General features: G+C 48.2%; 1 protein-coding gene across 1 annotated transcript in view; it reads right to left on the reverse strand.

The window, feature by feature from the left end:
* Window positions 1-14873, reverse strand: part of IGDCC3 (immunoglobulin superfamily DCC subclass member 3) — a 94873-nt gene that overhangs the window by 9574 nt on the left and 70426 nt on the right. Inside the window, exons 6-7 of the mRNA XM_056499789.1 lie at window positions 14633-14791; window positions 7200-7365 (exon numbers count right to left, since the gene is read on the reverse strand). Of these exons, the coding sequence (XP_056355764.1) occupies window positions 7200-7365; window positions 14633-14791 (325 nt within the window). The remainder of the gene's footprint in view (window positions 1-7199; window positions 7366-14632; window positions 14792-14873) is intronic.

Genomic DNA, 14873 nt, shown 5'->3' on the forward strand with positions numbered 1-14873 from the left:
TTGCTGATGCAGGGGGCACTTCATGGCTTTCTGAGAATCACAATCAAACCTGCCTTTCATGTAAATGAAAAATTGAACATTAGAAGTGGAAATGATAAATAACCTGCCACTGCCTCCTACTACGTCAGGACAAATGCTTCTTCTAATTGCAGTAAAATATTGGTCTTCTTATATTAAAATTTATTATTACTGTTGATTTAACATTCCTATTTCTGCCTTGCAAATTATCGGGGGCCATGGTGAGTGAGCAAATGTTTAACAGTCATCTATTTATGTCCTGTGCCTTTGTTTCCTTGGAAACATTGTAAATGGAATATCAAATGTGATGGTTTCAGCTGATATGGTGATTTTCGAGAATCAGTCCTAAGCTCTTCTCATAGCCACGGGCTCAACGTATCTGATTAAATGGAAGGAGAAAGGCAGAGCTGGGAGAGGGCGTGGGGAGGAAGGACCCGATGTGTGGCTCAGCTGTGTCAACAAGGGCTGACTCCTGTGAGGACAGATGGCAGAAGGCAGGATTACACCATCTGAGAGCTGCACTCCCAGCCCTGCACAAAGCAGATGTGTGGAAGGAGCAGCAGCACTTCCTTCTGCCCTGTCAATGCAGGAATTATTTCCATGTGGCTGCTGTGCATCTGGGCACCCAGAGAGGCAAGGCCAAGCTGGCACACGGGTCAAGAGCAGCCTTAAGCTTCCCAAGCACAAAGCAGATCTGGACCAAAGAGTATTTAGGCTCTGCCGCTTCCAGGTGCATTTACTTGCTTTGCTTAGAGAGAGAAAAAGGTGTGGAGGAAGGAAGAGGGGAGCTAGGCTGAAAAGCAGTACAAGAAGCCTGATGGCAGCGCTGTGATTCTGGGCCAAAGTCTTCTCTTTCCTGGGAGGATTTGAGGATGAGCAAAATGATGTGGGACACAGCTGATGTGCAGATTGCCAGTGGTCCTGGAAGGATGGCACTTGGCCACTAGGACCTGGAGCTGAGCAGAGTCTCTGTCATGTACAGTCAAGTCAAAAGAAATAAATACAGTGTTTTCTGCAAAGTTGGCACAGCACATAACTGGAAACTTGCTTCAGGCTTCAGAAAGTTCATTTTCACTGAGATTTCCTTGGCTGTGTTTGGATGTGCTGTGCAGTGAGAGCCCTGGCCATCTATTACCTGGAGCCCACGCTACCTAGAATTACACGCAGGCAATGGGACACTAGAACAGCTGGATTTTAGGCTATGTGAGAGCATGGAGAAGCTGGTGAACAGAATGCCCAGCATCTAAACACCAGCTCTATGAGAATCACCTCCCAGCATGTGGAGGATGTGGCACAGCAGGGCCAGTGATCAGTCCCAGGTTTTGCTGCTTTTTGTCTTTTTTCTTTTTTTCCTTAAGAAAGCTCAAACAAAAGGGAAATCTGTAGGTGCCGTGTGAGAAGGCGAGAGCGTCTCTGTGAGTCAACCATCTGAAATATGCAGTGTCCTTTTATTTCTTCCCGTCAACATGAAAAAAAATCTGTCACTTTGGGACATCTGCTGCTGGAAAACTTTCCCGCGAGTGCCAGACTGGCAGCGCCGCAAGCACGTCAGACGAGGCGAGATGCCAGAAGGCTTTCTGCTGGTCACCGAGCCGCTGGGCGAGCCGAGGGCTCCATCACATCTCCACACAATGCCCTGACAGGCATTGATGGAAGTGGGGAGAGGAGCCGCTGCAGATTCACACCCGGCTCAGCTGAAACGAGAGGCCTCCGCTGCTCGAAAGCCGCAGTATTCCCAAGCTGTCTTCCCAGCTCATAGGCAGTCAGGATGACTGATCTGGCTCGGGTCAGGGGTCCAGGCCGGTGACCGGAGATCAGCTTTGCAAAAGCTCCTCTGAAAAAGTCTGAACTGAAGGAAGCCTCTTCATCGATTCAGCAGCACAAAGAAGAGGGGCCCATCTGGGAGGGCACCGGCCTGCGCGCGCACAGGCGCACAAAGGAGGGAGTGTGATGAAATTAATGCAGAGAGCAGGCTGTGGCTAGCAGGGACAGCATTCTGAATGCCAGCAGATACAGAAAGCCACCAGTGCCACATTCAGATGCCCCATCCCTGCTCTGGCTCTGTTTGTTCTGGCCTGTGTTGTGCTGTGCTACACTGAATGATCTGTTCCTGGGCTTCTGGCCTGTGCCGTGCTGGGAAGGAGCCTTTGCCCCTCAGCTTTGCAGAAATGCCCTGTATTCTGATGGTTGCCTTATACAGGCTGAAATTAGGGTGCAAAGCTTGAAAACTGACACTCAGCAACCCAGAGGGAAACTGCTTATCATTCCCAGCCCTCTATATGCATGTTGTTACATATCCAGAAATTAAATATCATACAGAGGGTCCCTACGTGAAATTGGGCTGGGTTATGCAGAAGGACTGGTTTCTATTCTGCTGGTACTGCAGCCCACTGGCCAAGATCTCAGCCCAATCTTGTGATTTCAGACTCACCCAAGAGCAGCTTCTGGAAGGATGTTGGTCCCAGCTGGTCCCAGCCATGCAGGCTGATTTTATGACCCACAGAGTACAATCACAGACTTAAATGAATCCTGCCCCAGCAAGCAGAATGTCTTTACATCTTCAAGACCATGGAGAAGCACAAAATGTCTCAGGAAAAGCTACTGAATGGGATGGCAGAACCTGTATTGGTAGGACTGCAAATTCAGACACCTGGGAGAGCTCTCTGCTGCTAAATGGAAAGTCTCCCAAACCTTTTCCCAAGTTAGCAGCACAAATACTGGAGAAGAGAAATACCCAGCCTAATTTAGGGGAGACTAATTTTAGGCTGCACCACTATGGGCTCAGTCCTGCCTTGAAGCCTCCTGTGTAAGGATCATTATCTACCAATGCATTTTGCTGTGTGCAACAGTTGGAATAAACACTTAAATTCCTGACTCGATGCACTTCAAGAGCAGCTCAGTGGAGCAGCACACAGAGGAATTACACAGGCAACTTGGTAGCAAAATAATCGCAGCCACATGAGAGGGAGAGAGTGATGCCTGTTGCTGTTGGCTGATCTGGGGTTGCTGCAGGTCCTTTTTGTGGGATATGGATGTGTGATCCCACCACAGGATCCCTGCTTGGTGCCGAGATCATGCTGATTCCCCGCTGCTTAGAGGGCTTTGTGTGCTTGTGCAGAGAATCTCCTTGCAAAGGCCATTTCCATGGGTCTTCCAAAGTCAAACCCATAAATTATGATTATATCAGGAGCAGCAGGTTCACATCCCTATCCTCCACATACTTATTTGTCATGCTTCTGGGAACTGAAATATGATTTGTTATAGAGCACCCTTCTCTCAATTACAGCCATTTTCAAACTCACAGTGTAAGGAACTGCAAGCTTGCCTGTCCTCCCTTATGTGGTTCAAAACCACACAAACTGAAGTGTTTGTAGAGAATGTGCACCATGAAGGGATGTACAAACCCACCTGCACCTTTCCACACCCAGCTAAAGTACGGTTTACAGAAAAAAGCCACCTTGTGAATCACAGGCTCTGGTTTCGCTGGGTTTGGTACCAGAAGGGCTATCTGGTCCCAAGTGCTGGGATGTTTGTGCTTGAAGGCCCCTCTCTGTTTCTGCACCGGGATTTAACAGCATGAGAAGTGCAAGAAAAGCAAAGTTGTCCTAAATGTTTGTTTATGAAGGAATATTTCCCTTGATGCTCCTTGAACATTCATGGCCCCAGAAGTGAGACATTTCCAGAGCACTAAACCAAGTGCAAACCAGTGAGGAAGAATTTACAAAGGTCACCAAGCAGAGTGAAAGCAACTTGAGCCCAAATTCTAAAAAAGTCTTTTTCTGATGGAACAAATGAAGTCCTTTAATTACAATTTGTAAATATAATCTTCTTGGAACATCAATATTTAGAGAGCTTTCCTTCTCTGAAGATGCTGGCCTTTGTCCCTTGCTATTATGGCAATATAAACCCCATAGTGTGATACACTTCCAGGCTGAAAATTACCCCCCTGAACCTGATTGGGTCAAAGGAAGAAAAGCAATAAACCTTTCACAGTGGAAATTTGGGGACTATTTCATGCTTCATTGTCAATTTGGAAGTAATAACCTAGAAACATAATTTTACACAAGCCCATGTGTAAAATAATTTTACACAAGCCCAACTTGGCCAGTAACCACACCTTCCTCCTGCAGCAGTACTCCGCTTCTAGGATGGGCTGGGGATGCCGGGTGGGAATTTTGCTAGGAATTCCACTTACACCTCTCAGGCATTTGGATCATGATCAATCAGAATCCCTTCACGATCAAGATGGGCATCTCTGGTCAGCATAGAGGAACAGACTCTGCCACTGCTGGACACAGTGATGGCTCCACCAAAGACCAAAAGTCTCCATCAGCTTCTCCCTCAGAGAGCTCAGCACAGCATCACCCTGACAGCAGCATCCCAGCCCAGGGGCTGCATGGCAAGGCAGCCACATCATCAGCTCCTTCAGTCATTTTTATTCACAGCTTTTAATGGAAAACCCCACAATTCCCTAAGCCTGAGCCTTCATGCATTTTTCATTAACAATTATCCGCTATCCCAGAACTGCTTTTGATTTTTTGCTAATCATCGATTGGCTATTTTGTTCCCACACAGCTGGCATTTTCAAAACATAACAACCACCTCTGGAGAGGGCACAGCAGAAGGCTGATCTTTAATGCTAATGTGCCCAGAAACCGTCAACACATCAGGTGATGGGAATTCACATCTGAGGGACCACGAGGGATGAGATATTTATTGGATGCAGCCTGTGAGGCTGATTTTACTGTGCTGAAAGCCTGGAAGTTGCTTAGCAAGTGAATGTCTGATGTTGTACCTAGCAGTCATATCTCATCTCCAGTGAATCCAGTCCTGAAGCTGCATCTCAGCAATGCAGGGTTTCTGATGTCCCCTCACCTGGTGGGGTTTGTTCTCCTTGGATTTGCAGTTACTGCATATGAAAGACAGTGTGGGGTGAGGCAGATGCAAAAGGGCCCTTCACAACTTTGGGAAGCAACAGATCCATTGGCTGTGGGTTTGTGCTTGCAGGAGCAGAGCAGCATCCTGAACACACCATCTTCTGCAGGTCTGGACCTTGCTTTTGGCTATGTTCATTTACAAAAATGAAGTTGCTCCCAATGACACATTTTGCTATCAATTAGCACATGATATGTTTTGGGATGATTTACTCCTTTTTTTTTCCTAAAACTCCCTTAGGGGGCATTCAGACCTTTATGACAATATTAAGCAGAGTTTTAATCCAAATGAATTTTCTAGGAAACCATGTAATCTAATTAAAAAGCTCATAGTATAGTTTAGTAGCTTCATTACTAGTAGATTCAAGATGAATCTTTGCACAGAGAAATATTTTCCAAGTGCAGTAGACTGATAAATCCGGGACATAACCACAAACTGATTCTGCCTGGAACTAAGTGGGTTACACCACTTAGTTATGCCCATGAGAGTAAAACAAAGGGCAAACTTGAAAAAGCTCAGGAAAAAATAATCCGTTGATGTGTCTCCTCCATGTCATGGAGCTCTCAACCCTGCTGCACCAGTGAGGGCACTTTCCAGACTGACGACTTTGGAAAGCAGCAGGCATGGCCACTTGCCTGGAGCTGGAGGTTGGGGTTGACCAAGACTAGTGTGAAAGAAGACAAAAGTTCAAGACTGTAAACCTGAGGGCTCAGCTTTACAATCACGTTACTCCAGCTTGAGAAGATGCCACGTGTCAGCTGAGCCCCAGAACGGGCTGAGCTCTCTCAGCCCCTGCCAGATGCTGTAATCTGATCGTTCAGCTCGCTGTGGAAAACACTGATGCTAAATTGCATTAAATGATTCCCATAAGAAAACAATTACAGAGATGTTCACCAAGTTGCAGTTCATATGCATGCCTAGCACAGCTCCAGGCACAGGGACCTGGCCAGGAGATGTGACCATGACAAAGACCCAACTCCTGCTCTCCTCAAGTGAAGAGGAATGATTTAACAGAGAAGACATCTGGGAGAAACGCAGAGCTGGATTCAGTGTCAGTTTTGCCATTGAATTATTGACCATTTGGACTTCATCACTTTTGACTTCACCTCCTCGTCAATAAAAAGGGATGCACTAATTTCCCTCCTACCCCTTCTGCTCTGTTCATACCATAGAGGGCAGACCTGCCTCAGAAAACCATGCCATGAACAAGAAACCACATGCCTGAACTGAGTGTCATGTGCACATACAAAGATTTCTGAATCTCTAAAAACTTCCAGTTTGGAGAAAACCTTCACTAATTGAGATGATTTTATTACCACTTACACCTTACCCTTCTTGCATCACATATCCTTCCATCACTCATGTAACAAAGCTTTAAAACCCCTCAAATGAGGAAACAAAAAGCCACTTTATATAGACACTCAGAAAAATAAACTCACTCTTGTCCCCTGAGGAACAAACCATGGTGCCTGCACAGCACTTTCCAACTGTCTAAACTGGATGTCCAGACCCTCCAAGCAAGGCTGGGTAGTTGCTTTCCTGAGACACATTTGTTAATAGAGCAGCTCTATGACACCACAGAGTACAAACCTCTACCAATGCATCAGGTTTACAGCACAGGTGCTATTATTTTGTAGTGTATTTTTTCATGCTATTTCCATAGAAACTACATTGTCTACTGGTAATTTTCACACTAAGTGCATCATTTCCTCAGTACAAACATCCTCATCCCCTCACAGGAAAATGCAGTTATTTAGTACTCAGAGAACACACTCTTCCCTGGTGAGATAAAAGGCTAAAGTTTAGTGAAAGTCAGGCTCCACATAAATATTATTTCTAATGTATTTGCATTTGCACACCCAGGCCAATGTTCAGGCGTTGAAGCATTCACTGAGGAGTCAATGTAGTCCCTGTCAGCTCCAAGAACAATATTCAGCCCTTCCAGAAATACCCAGATGATGATCAGGAGAAAATAAAAACTTTTCCTGGTTCCTGCATCAACAGTGAAAGTCTAATGTTGATGTCCTGGCACAAAAAAATCCCAGAACACCAATCTGTAACACTGTAAGGTGCAGCCAGCAGGACTGGAGTAGTGTTTTAGTTTATCAAAGCCCAGGCTGAATCCACAGATCTGCTTCAGAACGGTGCCACCGTCCCATCAGCTCTTTGCTATGCAGAAAGCAATCCAACATCTCTCCCACTCCCATTTCCACACCAGTGCCAGAGCCCAGTGCACCAGGACCCACCTGTTGTTATTCTTCAGCTTGATGTGGTCGCTGGTCTCCAGGATCTGCCCGTTCCTCAGCCACGTGATCTGGGGAGGGGGCTCCCCTTGGGCCACACATGTGAAGATGGCAGTAGTCCCCACGGGTCTGGAAATGGACTGGGGATGCTGCACAAACTCTGCTGGGGCTGAGAGGAGGAAGGAGAAAGAGGGTGAGAAAAGTCATGATGATCCCACTTTATCCTGGTACAAAAAAACACCTTGTCAATAAGCCTTGTCTGCCTGGGAACATGGGGTACTTGGCCAAGCCACAGCACAGGCATCAGATAACTCTGGTTTGGATGGGTGTCTGTGAACACTGCAAAGCTGTCTTTTGGTTGCCCACCCTGGCAGTCATGGCTTCACAGGAGGTGCCTGAAGGCCAGATCAAAAGCGATGGAAAGCTGAGATGAGTCCTGCAGGGTTCAGGCAAACAGGATCAAGGTTTAAGCCCCTTCACCTTCCCAGGGCTCCCATGGAAAGCAACTCCCCAGTGCTGCAGCATGGGAGATGTGCTGTTTCCTCAGTGATAGAGCTCGAGCAACACCATGGCTGTGTCCAAAGGACCTGAATGGCATTAGCAAACTGCTTCAAATGGAAAAAAATGTATGAGTATCATACAGCAATCTGGCAGGGTGTTCTCTCCCCAGTAAATATCAGATTTGCTGCCAATTTTTCCTGTCAGTAAAATATTAGGGAACCTTTTTTACCCCAGAATTTCAGTCTGGGACTTCTGGGGTCCTGACAAGCCTTGCAGAAGACTACACCGTGCCTGTAACCTCTGCTCAACTTGTCACAAAATGTTTGCACCTTTGGCAGTAACATTTTTAAACAGAAAATGATCTCTTCCTTCCAGCAGCTCAAATTAGATTTAAAATCATTTATCAAAATAAACCAGCGTATCAGCCTACAGAAAGCAGGGCCTGACAGACACTGCCAAATAGGTGAGATTATTCAAGCAGTTCTGCTTCAAAGGGCAAAGTGATAAATATACTGCATGTTGCTACTGAAACCTAAAATCAGGTAGAACCGGCAGCAGACACAATGAAGACAAACAGATAAGAGGCACAGGCCCATAATAAATTTACTGACTAACATCACATAACGGATGGCTGACATTAAAGTTTTTTGACAAAAAAAAGATTATTGAGGGAGACACGTTCAGAGCCACTCACTGGCATTTTCCAAGCATGGGGTTGGTGGCTGTGCCACCAACAGGGATGCAGGGATTGGAGAAGGGAGCAAACTGGTCCAGTGAAATATACTGAGGAGTGGCCAAGCTGCAGGTAGGATGCACTAGTTGAGTCGTATAGCTCATGGCCGAAACACCCCTTGGGGTTTCCTGCAGCATTTTGGGGGAATAAAGGTCTTTTCCAGCTGTGTGCCAGTAAGGGAAGAGCATGGCTACTGGTGTAACATGGCCAAACTGCAGGGACAGGTGCTTGTGTGTGAGAGTAAAAGTCCAGTTGTGCAGATTCTAAATCCTCCAAGCAGGGAGACAGAGAAATTCATCACAGAGCCCATCCCCCTTGAAGAAACCCCCTCCTTCATTTTTAATAATCAGAAGGAAGTGGAGCATGGCAGGTCTGACTTAGGTTACTGGTACAGGGTATCCAGCAGCAGAGTTTATTGTCAGGCCCCTGCTGTCAGCGCTCAGCTCCACTAGTGAACCTGATCCCAGCAGCCCAATGGACACGTACTTCCAGAACCTCCTGCTAAACTTACCCATGTGCCAATCAATCTCTTGCCCTTTTACTTCCCTTCTGTGTTTTTGCTCTAGACTTACAGATTAAAAAAAAATTCAGGATGGGTTCAATAAAAGTTGGAAGCAAGGATAAACAGGGGAAAACCCCTCATCCCTGCAATGAATGGTCCCTTTGTGGTGTACAGTGAGAGCATTAGAGACTTGATTTTCCTCAGCCTCCCACCCCCCGCTTTGTGCTGGCGCAGTTTTGCAGGAGCAATTATTTTGCAAGTGGCTGTGCACCTCCTGCTTTCATCTGGGCTCCCGAGCTGCACCCGCAGCCCTCGCAGGTGCAAACCCATCATGCTAAGGAAGGGCACGGCCACCTTCCAACTCCTTGCTGCAGCTTCATTAAAGATTCTCTTGGCTCTTTGCCTCTGCCTCCCCCTCACTTCATCAAATCTCAAGCCCACCGTTTGTTCCAGCCGAAACAAAGTTGAAATATGGAAAGAAGCATCCGGCACAACCCTCCTGGAAGGCCCGGCTCTCCTCATCCTCCCTCGTTAGCCCGTGTCGAGAGGCAGTAATTGGCGCGGGGTCGCGTGTGACTCGGGGTGAGGAACGCGCAGCTGTGGCCGCTGGCTCGGTGCCAGTGACACTGCTCAGTGCCACGGCCCCGTGGCTTCCTCGGGTCCCTGCTCCCCTCTGCCATCCCTCCTCTTTGCTGCCTTGCTAAACACAACCCCAGCCCCTGATTAACTTGCTTAAACTCTCTGGGGAGCATGTTCCCAATTCTGCTGTGCCGAGCTGTCCCCCGCTCCGTGGCATCCCTCGCTGCAAGACATAGATTGCCCTTGCACTGTTCCTGCTCTTCCTGGCCTTCCCCAGACATTGCTCTGTCCTGTGGATGTCTCAACAGTGTGAAGCTGTAGTGCCAAAATGGCCCAGGCCAAAACACAAACCCATGGAGACAGAGGACAGGTTCAAGAACAGATGGAGTTTAAAGGACATGGATCGATTCCTCTGCTACCTGCACCAGGATGCACCCAACCTGTGTTCATGACCAGTGCTCCAAGGAAGGTGCCCTCAGGCAACTGCTGGTGTGTGGTCTCAGAGCAAATGGCTTCTTTCCTGGGCAGAAAACCATCTCTCCCAGGTCCTCTCCCCTGCCTTTCTGAACGATTTTGCACAGGATCCAAGAGTTTGCCTGGGTTAGTGGGGAACGAGCAGAAGCCAACTGTGCCTGCTGCCAGCCTTGCCTTCAGCCAAGCCCTGCCCACTGCCAGCCCTTCACCCTCCTCATCACTCATAATTAACAGAACATCTTGTCAGGGCCCATCCCACCCAGCATGGAGGCACAGTGGCCTGAACACCTCTGCCCATTCCACACTACATGCCAAAATGCAGGCAGCCAGAGGAAGCGTTTCTCAGCCCTCCATTAAGATTTAATAAAGATATTAATGAAGATCACCTGTTAAGAGCAGAGGATTCAAACATGGCAAGGAGGAATGGGCAGGATCCAGCCCTGGCTTGTGAAGCATGAGGAAACTAGAGTGTTGATTATTCAAGACTTAATGGGAGGGAGAGGATCATGCCGTTTTAATGAATATTTAAAGGCATGACATTGGTATCAAAAAGCAATAATACTTAATACCACCCCCAGAATCATTAACAAAGTGATTCAATAGCTTTTACTGTGCTCAGCAAACTGTGATAGCATGGAGGTGCACTGCAACAGCAGCTTCCAACAGGAGATACCGATGGGCTCCATCTCTTTTGAGACATGCCAGCAGGGACCAGCAACTCGTGTGTCCCCCAAGACATCAGGGAGCTTTGTTGTCCTTGCGATGAGGTTGTGGTGTGGTGCTTTTGGCACCACAGAAGGTCCCAAAGACCACTGAGAAGATCCTAAGGTTAAGGGAGCACTGACAGCCAATGCCCTTGTGCCAGACCAATCTGTGCCTTTTGTATCTCAGTATGAAGTGTCATTAATTCTCAAGTGGACAGAGTGGTAGGGTTGGGGAGGGAGGCTGGAGTGAAGAGAAGGAAGAATAACATGGAAACAACAAAACCTCATAAATTAGGCTACTGGCACCCACAATAAGGGCATAAAGGAGAAGTGAGGTCAGCAGGGAAGTCACTCAAGCACAGCAAATGGTGACAGGAGATTTAAGACAACTGCTCCTCACTTGGCTTCTCTCTACTCACTATAGAGAATACTCAGATGTTTACCTGAGTAACTTGCAGTAGCAGTGATGGGACTGCAAGGGCCAAAGATGGAAACTGTGCCCACGTCCCCTGGAAAATAATCAGAAAACACTCGAGGGGGCTGTCATGGAGCCTGCCTTTCAGCCCTCATGAAATTCTTGCCACACCAAGGTGCAGGTTGGAGCTTCATAGCAGCGCAGGGTATGTTCCCGTGTCACCCACAAGTGTGGTCCTGGAAGAATGCTCCACAGGGATCAGACACCCCGGCTCACTCCAGCATCCTGACAGACAAGATTTGAGCGCCTGCCCGTACCTGTGTGGTGGCTTTTCTTGAGAAGGAAAATGTGGACAGGAAGGGAATTGCTCGATGGGGGACACTGACTCACACAGCACATATTGAAGCTGGTCTGCAGAATGAATTCGGGGCTAAACTCAAGGACAAACCAAGTACCACAGAGCCAAACTTAAAACCACTGCAATACATCTGCAGCCAAGGCTTGTGATGCCAGCGAGTAAGAACGATTGAAGAAACACCAGGAAGCGCAGTGGTGGCCGGATCTGCTGGACCAAGGAGCACTGCCCAGTCCTGCCAACAGAAAGCAAGGCAAACAAGGCAGGCATTGTCAGCAGAGCCTTCAAACCCATGTCCTTAAGATGGGCCCTCATTTATGAGATGGGATCTCATTTTTCTGCATAGCTTTCAGGAGGAAATGAAGCGTGGAGTGGAGAACACTGGTGACCATCTGGCCATTCACAGCCCATCAGTTTGTTATGACACCAAACACATAATAAAGCACAAAAGATTGCACAGGAGGTAGAGGGAAAGTGCTTTGATATATTTTTTCCCTTGCCACTGAAGCCTGCTCTTCCCTTGCCTCACACACACACACCCTCGGTTTCAGTCGGCGCCGCATTCGGCCCTTCGACAACTCCCCCCGTGAGACTTTCATTCCAAGCCCAGCACAAAGCAATATTCAAATGGCTGCGCTGGGATCTGAAGGGAAAATGGAAACTTTCTTGTGTGAGAACCTTACAAAAGAGATCAAAGGAGTCTAAATGGCCAAGGGAGGGCAGGGACGGAAGGAGTGGGGGATTGACGCCTTCTCCTCTGGAGGGAGGAGGAATTCCTAGGAAGATAATAAAATGATGTTAGATTATCTGAAGGAAAACCTGCAATGGAAAGGACATTACAGCAGGAGGAAGAGCAGAGCCCTGTGCTGGGACACCTCTGCCCACGCAGCTGATGGATGGGACAAGGACCACTGCTGGCAGCAGGAGGGAGGACCTGGTCTCAGTTCCAGCCTCCCGCTAACTCCTTGCCTTACGACAGGAAACATCACCCTTTCTCCTCCAGTTTCCCACCTATAAAACGTCCCTCCTTCAAAAGACTGGGGCAAGTTAATTTGTGCCTCCAGGCACTTCAAGGGCGCCTACATAAAGGCAGCAAGTACCTGGTCTGGTATGCTTTGAGGATGGCATATTGTCCTAACCCTGTGCTAACTTCCTCTCCAACCAGGCTTTTGATAGCCGCTCTTTGCTTTTCTTCTCTTTACCGATGTAATTTGCATCGCTGACATCTTGACAAAGATAAAACCCACAGTCTCCCATGTCAGTCATTATCGCTGTTTTCTTCCCAGACGAACCTGAACAGCAATCATTTGTACCTCTCAGCTGGAAAATTCAGGCAAAATGAGATGCAGAGGCAGGAAAAACTGCTTCCAGAGGGAGGGTGAGCAAACCTGGGATGAGCTCTCTGCCTGCCCAGGGTCTGCCATTACCCTGCCTAGGGAACATTCCCCTTAAACACATTAAGTATTTTAAGGATGGGCAATACAGGTTGGGCTCCTGGATACTAAAGGTTCTGTCTAAGGGCTACTCCAAGGTCACACTGGCCACACTTCTCCACACCACTGCCAGCTTCTCCGCTGATGCTGAATGCAGGAGCATTCTCCTTCCACAGAAAGACTGGGGTCCAATGGCCCTGTGAGTGACATTTTAGGGACAAATTCTTATCTTGGCTTGCCAGGAGAAAATCCACAGTAATTCTATGGCAGCTAAACTCCAGCACTAGACCACAGAGAGCTGATGTTCAAATCTCCAAAAAAGACTAAAAACTGCTATTTGTAGCAATGAGAAGTTGTGTTATCTTTCATACAGTTGCTAACAGGAGCAGTCAACCATATTCAATAGTATTTTTAAAACTTCATGGATTTTCCAAGTAATTTGTTTTGGGTGTGCCTCCCTGCCTCCTGGACATCAGCTTAGCATTTGGGCATAGGAGACCTCTCCTACATGCACCATGTGAAGAGCAGTCCTGCAGCAGCTCTAAAGGGTTTATAACAGACAGGTTGCTCTTAATGCTGGGGTTGATGTTTCTTAATAAGGGGATTCATAACTCTGCCAGCTGAGAGGTCCCCTCATTGCACTGCTCACCCAGAAATCCAAGAGCAAAAGAAACAGTGAGTTTTTCACCTTGTCTCATGTCTGATCAGCACCTGGGGCTCAGGAGGCACAGGCAGCCCTTCCTCCACCCTTCCTACATCGCTCCTCCACAGCTGGCGGGATCAGCACCAGCGACTCCCGAGATCTTTGGGGTGACATCAGGGCTGGAGCAGGGCACTTTCCCCATCAGCAGCAGAAAGCTTCAATTAGCAGCTCCGGCAGGAGGTGTGTAATTTTAGATTCAGGATATCATCAGTCAATAGTTAATGAGTGAACTGATGAGAGCGTGAGATGCTTTAAGTGGACTAGCTTGAAGAGGAGGTGAGTGCCTGTAATCAGGGGCGGATTGCTGCCATTCAGAGCATGCTGCCAGCTGGGTTTGCCTTCTGAAATGCTTGCCTGGCTCCCCTCACCATGGAGACTGGTCGCAAAGGAGAATGTGGAAGGGATTTGTGTGCTTTCACTAGTGCTGATCTCTGCTTTGGGCTGAGCTGCCCTTTACAAGCAGCATTTCAGGACAATTGCTGCAGGAAGAGGAGCAACCTGTATCCCGTGAGCACAGCCCCCAAAGGGTGCTTCACTAGGTCCTGGCAACTGGCTCAGACATAGTATGAACTGCTACATGTCACTTTTGGAAATGGTTTTAGACTTACTGGTGCCATTTCAGTTGGAAAGCAATACTCTGTGAGTGGTATCCACTGCTGCACATCACTGCAGGAGTCATATCTACCATTCAGAGGTGTCCAGTGTGGGAACAATGACCGTGTCCTTGTATCACTAAGGACCATAAGACAAATTTGGCACATTTTGACAGGCTTTCTGCTGAGATGCACAAATGATAACAAGTAACAACCAGTGTCTGCTCAGACAAAGAAATACCTGTGATGGGGTGAGAAATCACTGTGGCCCATCCAGCCGGTGCCTCAGCTGAACCATACCTGGTTGTGACTCACCTGGGTGGGACACAGACACACACCCACTTGGGAAACCACGTGTCTAGAGAAGGAGTGCTTTGTCTGGTGCCAGCAGAGGAGTGAAGTCAGCACCTGCCCAGCCCAAGGCCTGGGGTGCCAGGGGCTCACCTTGCACGACGAGGCTGCCCTGCGCGGTGCGGCGCACGCGCGTGCCCGGCTTGTTGGCGGCGCACACGTAGATGCCGGAATGCTGCACTGTCAGGTCTGAGATCATGAGGTTTCCTGTGCCCAGCACCTGGATCCCCTCCACACCGATGGGGCGGCCGTCTGAAAGAAGGGGAGAAGGACAAGAGTCACCTGCTGCACCTCTGGGCAAGGTTCTCCAGGGCACAGCCCTCAGTGAGGTCCA

This window comes from Oenanthe melanoleuca, chromosome 10, assembly GCF_029582105.1.
Source record: "Oenanthe melanoleuca isolate GR-GAL-2019-014 chromosome 10, OMel1.0, whole genome shotgun sequence".
Lineage (NCBI taxonomy): Eukaryota > Metazoa > Chordata > Aves > Passeriformes > Muscicapidae > Oenanthe > Oenanthe melanoleuca.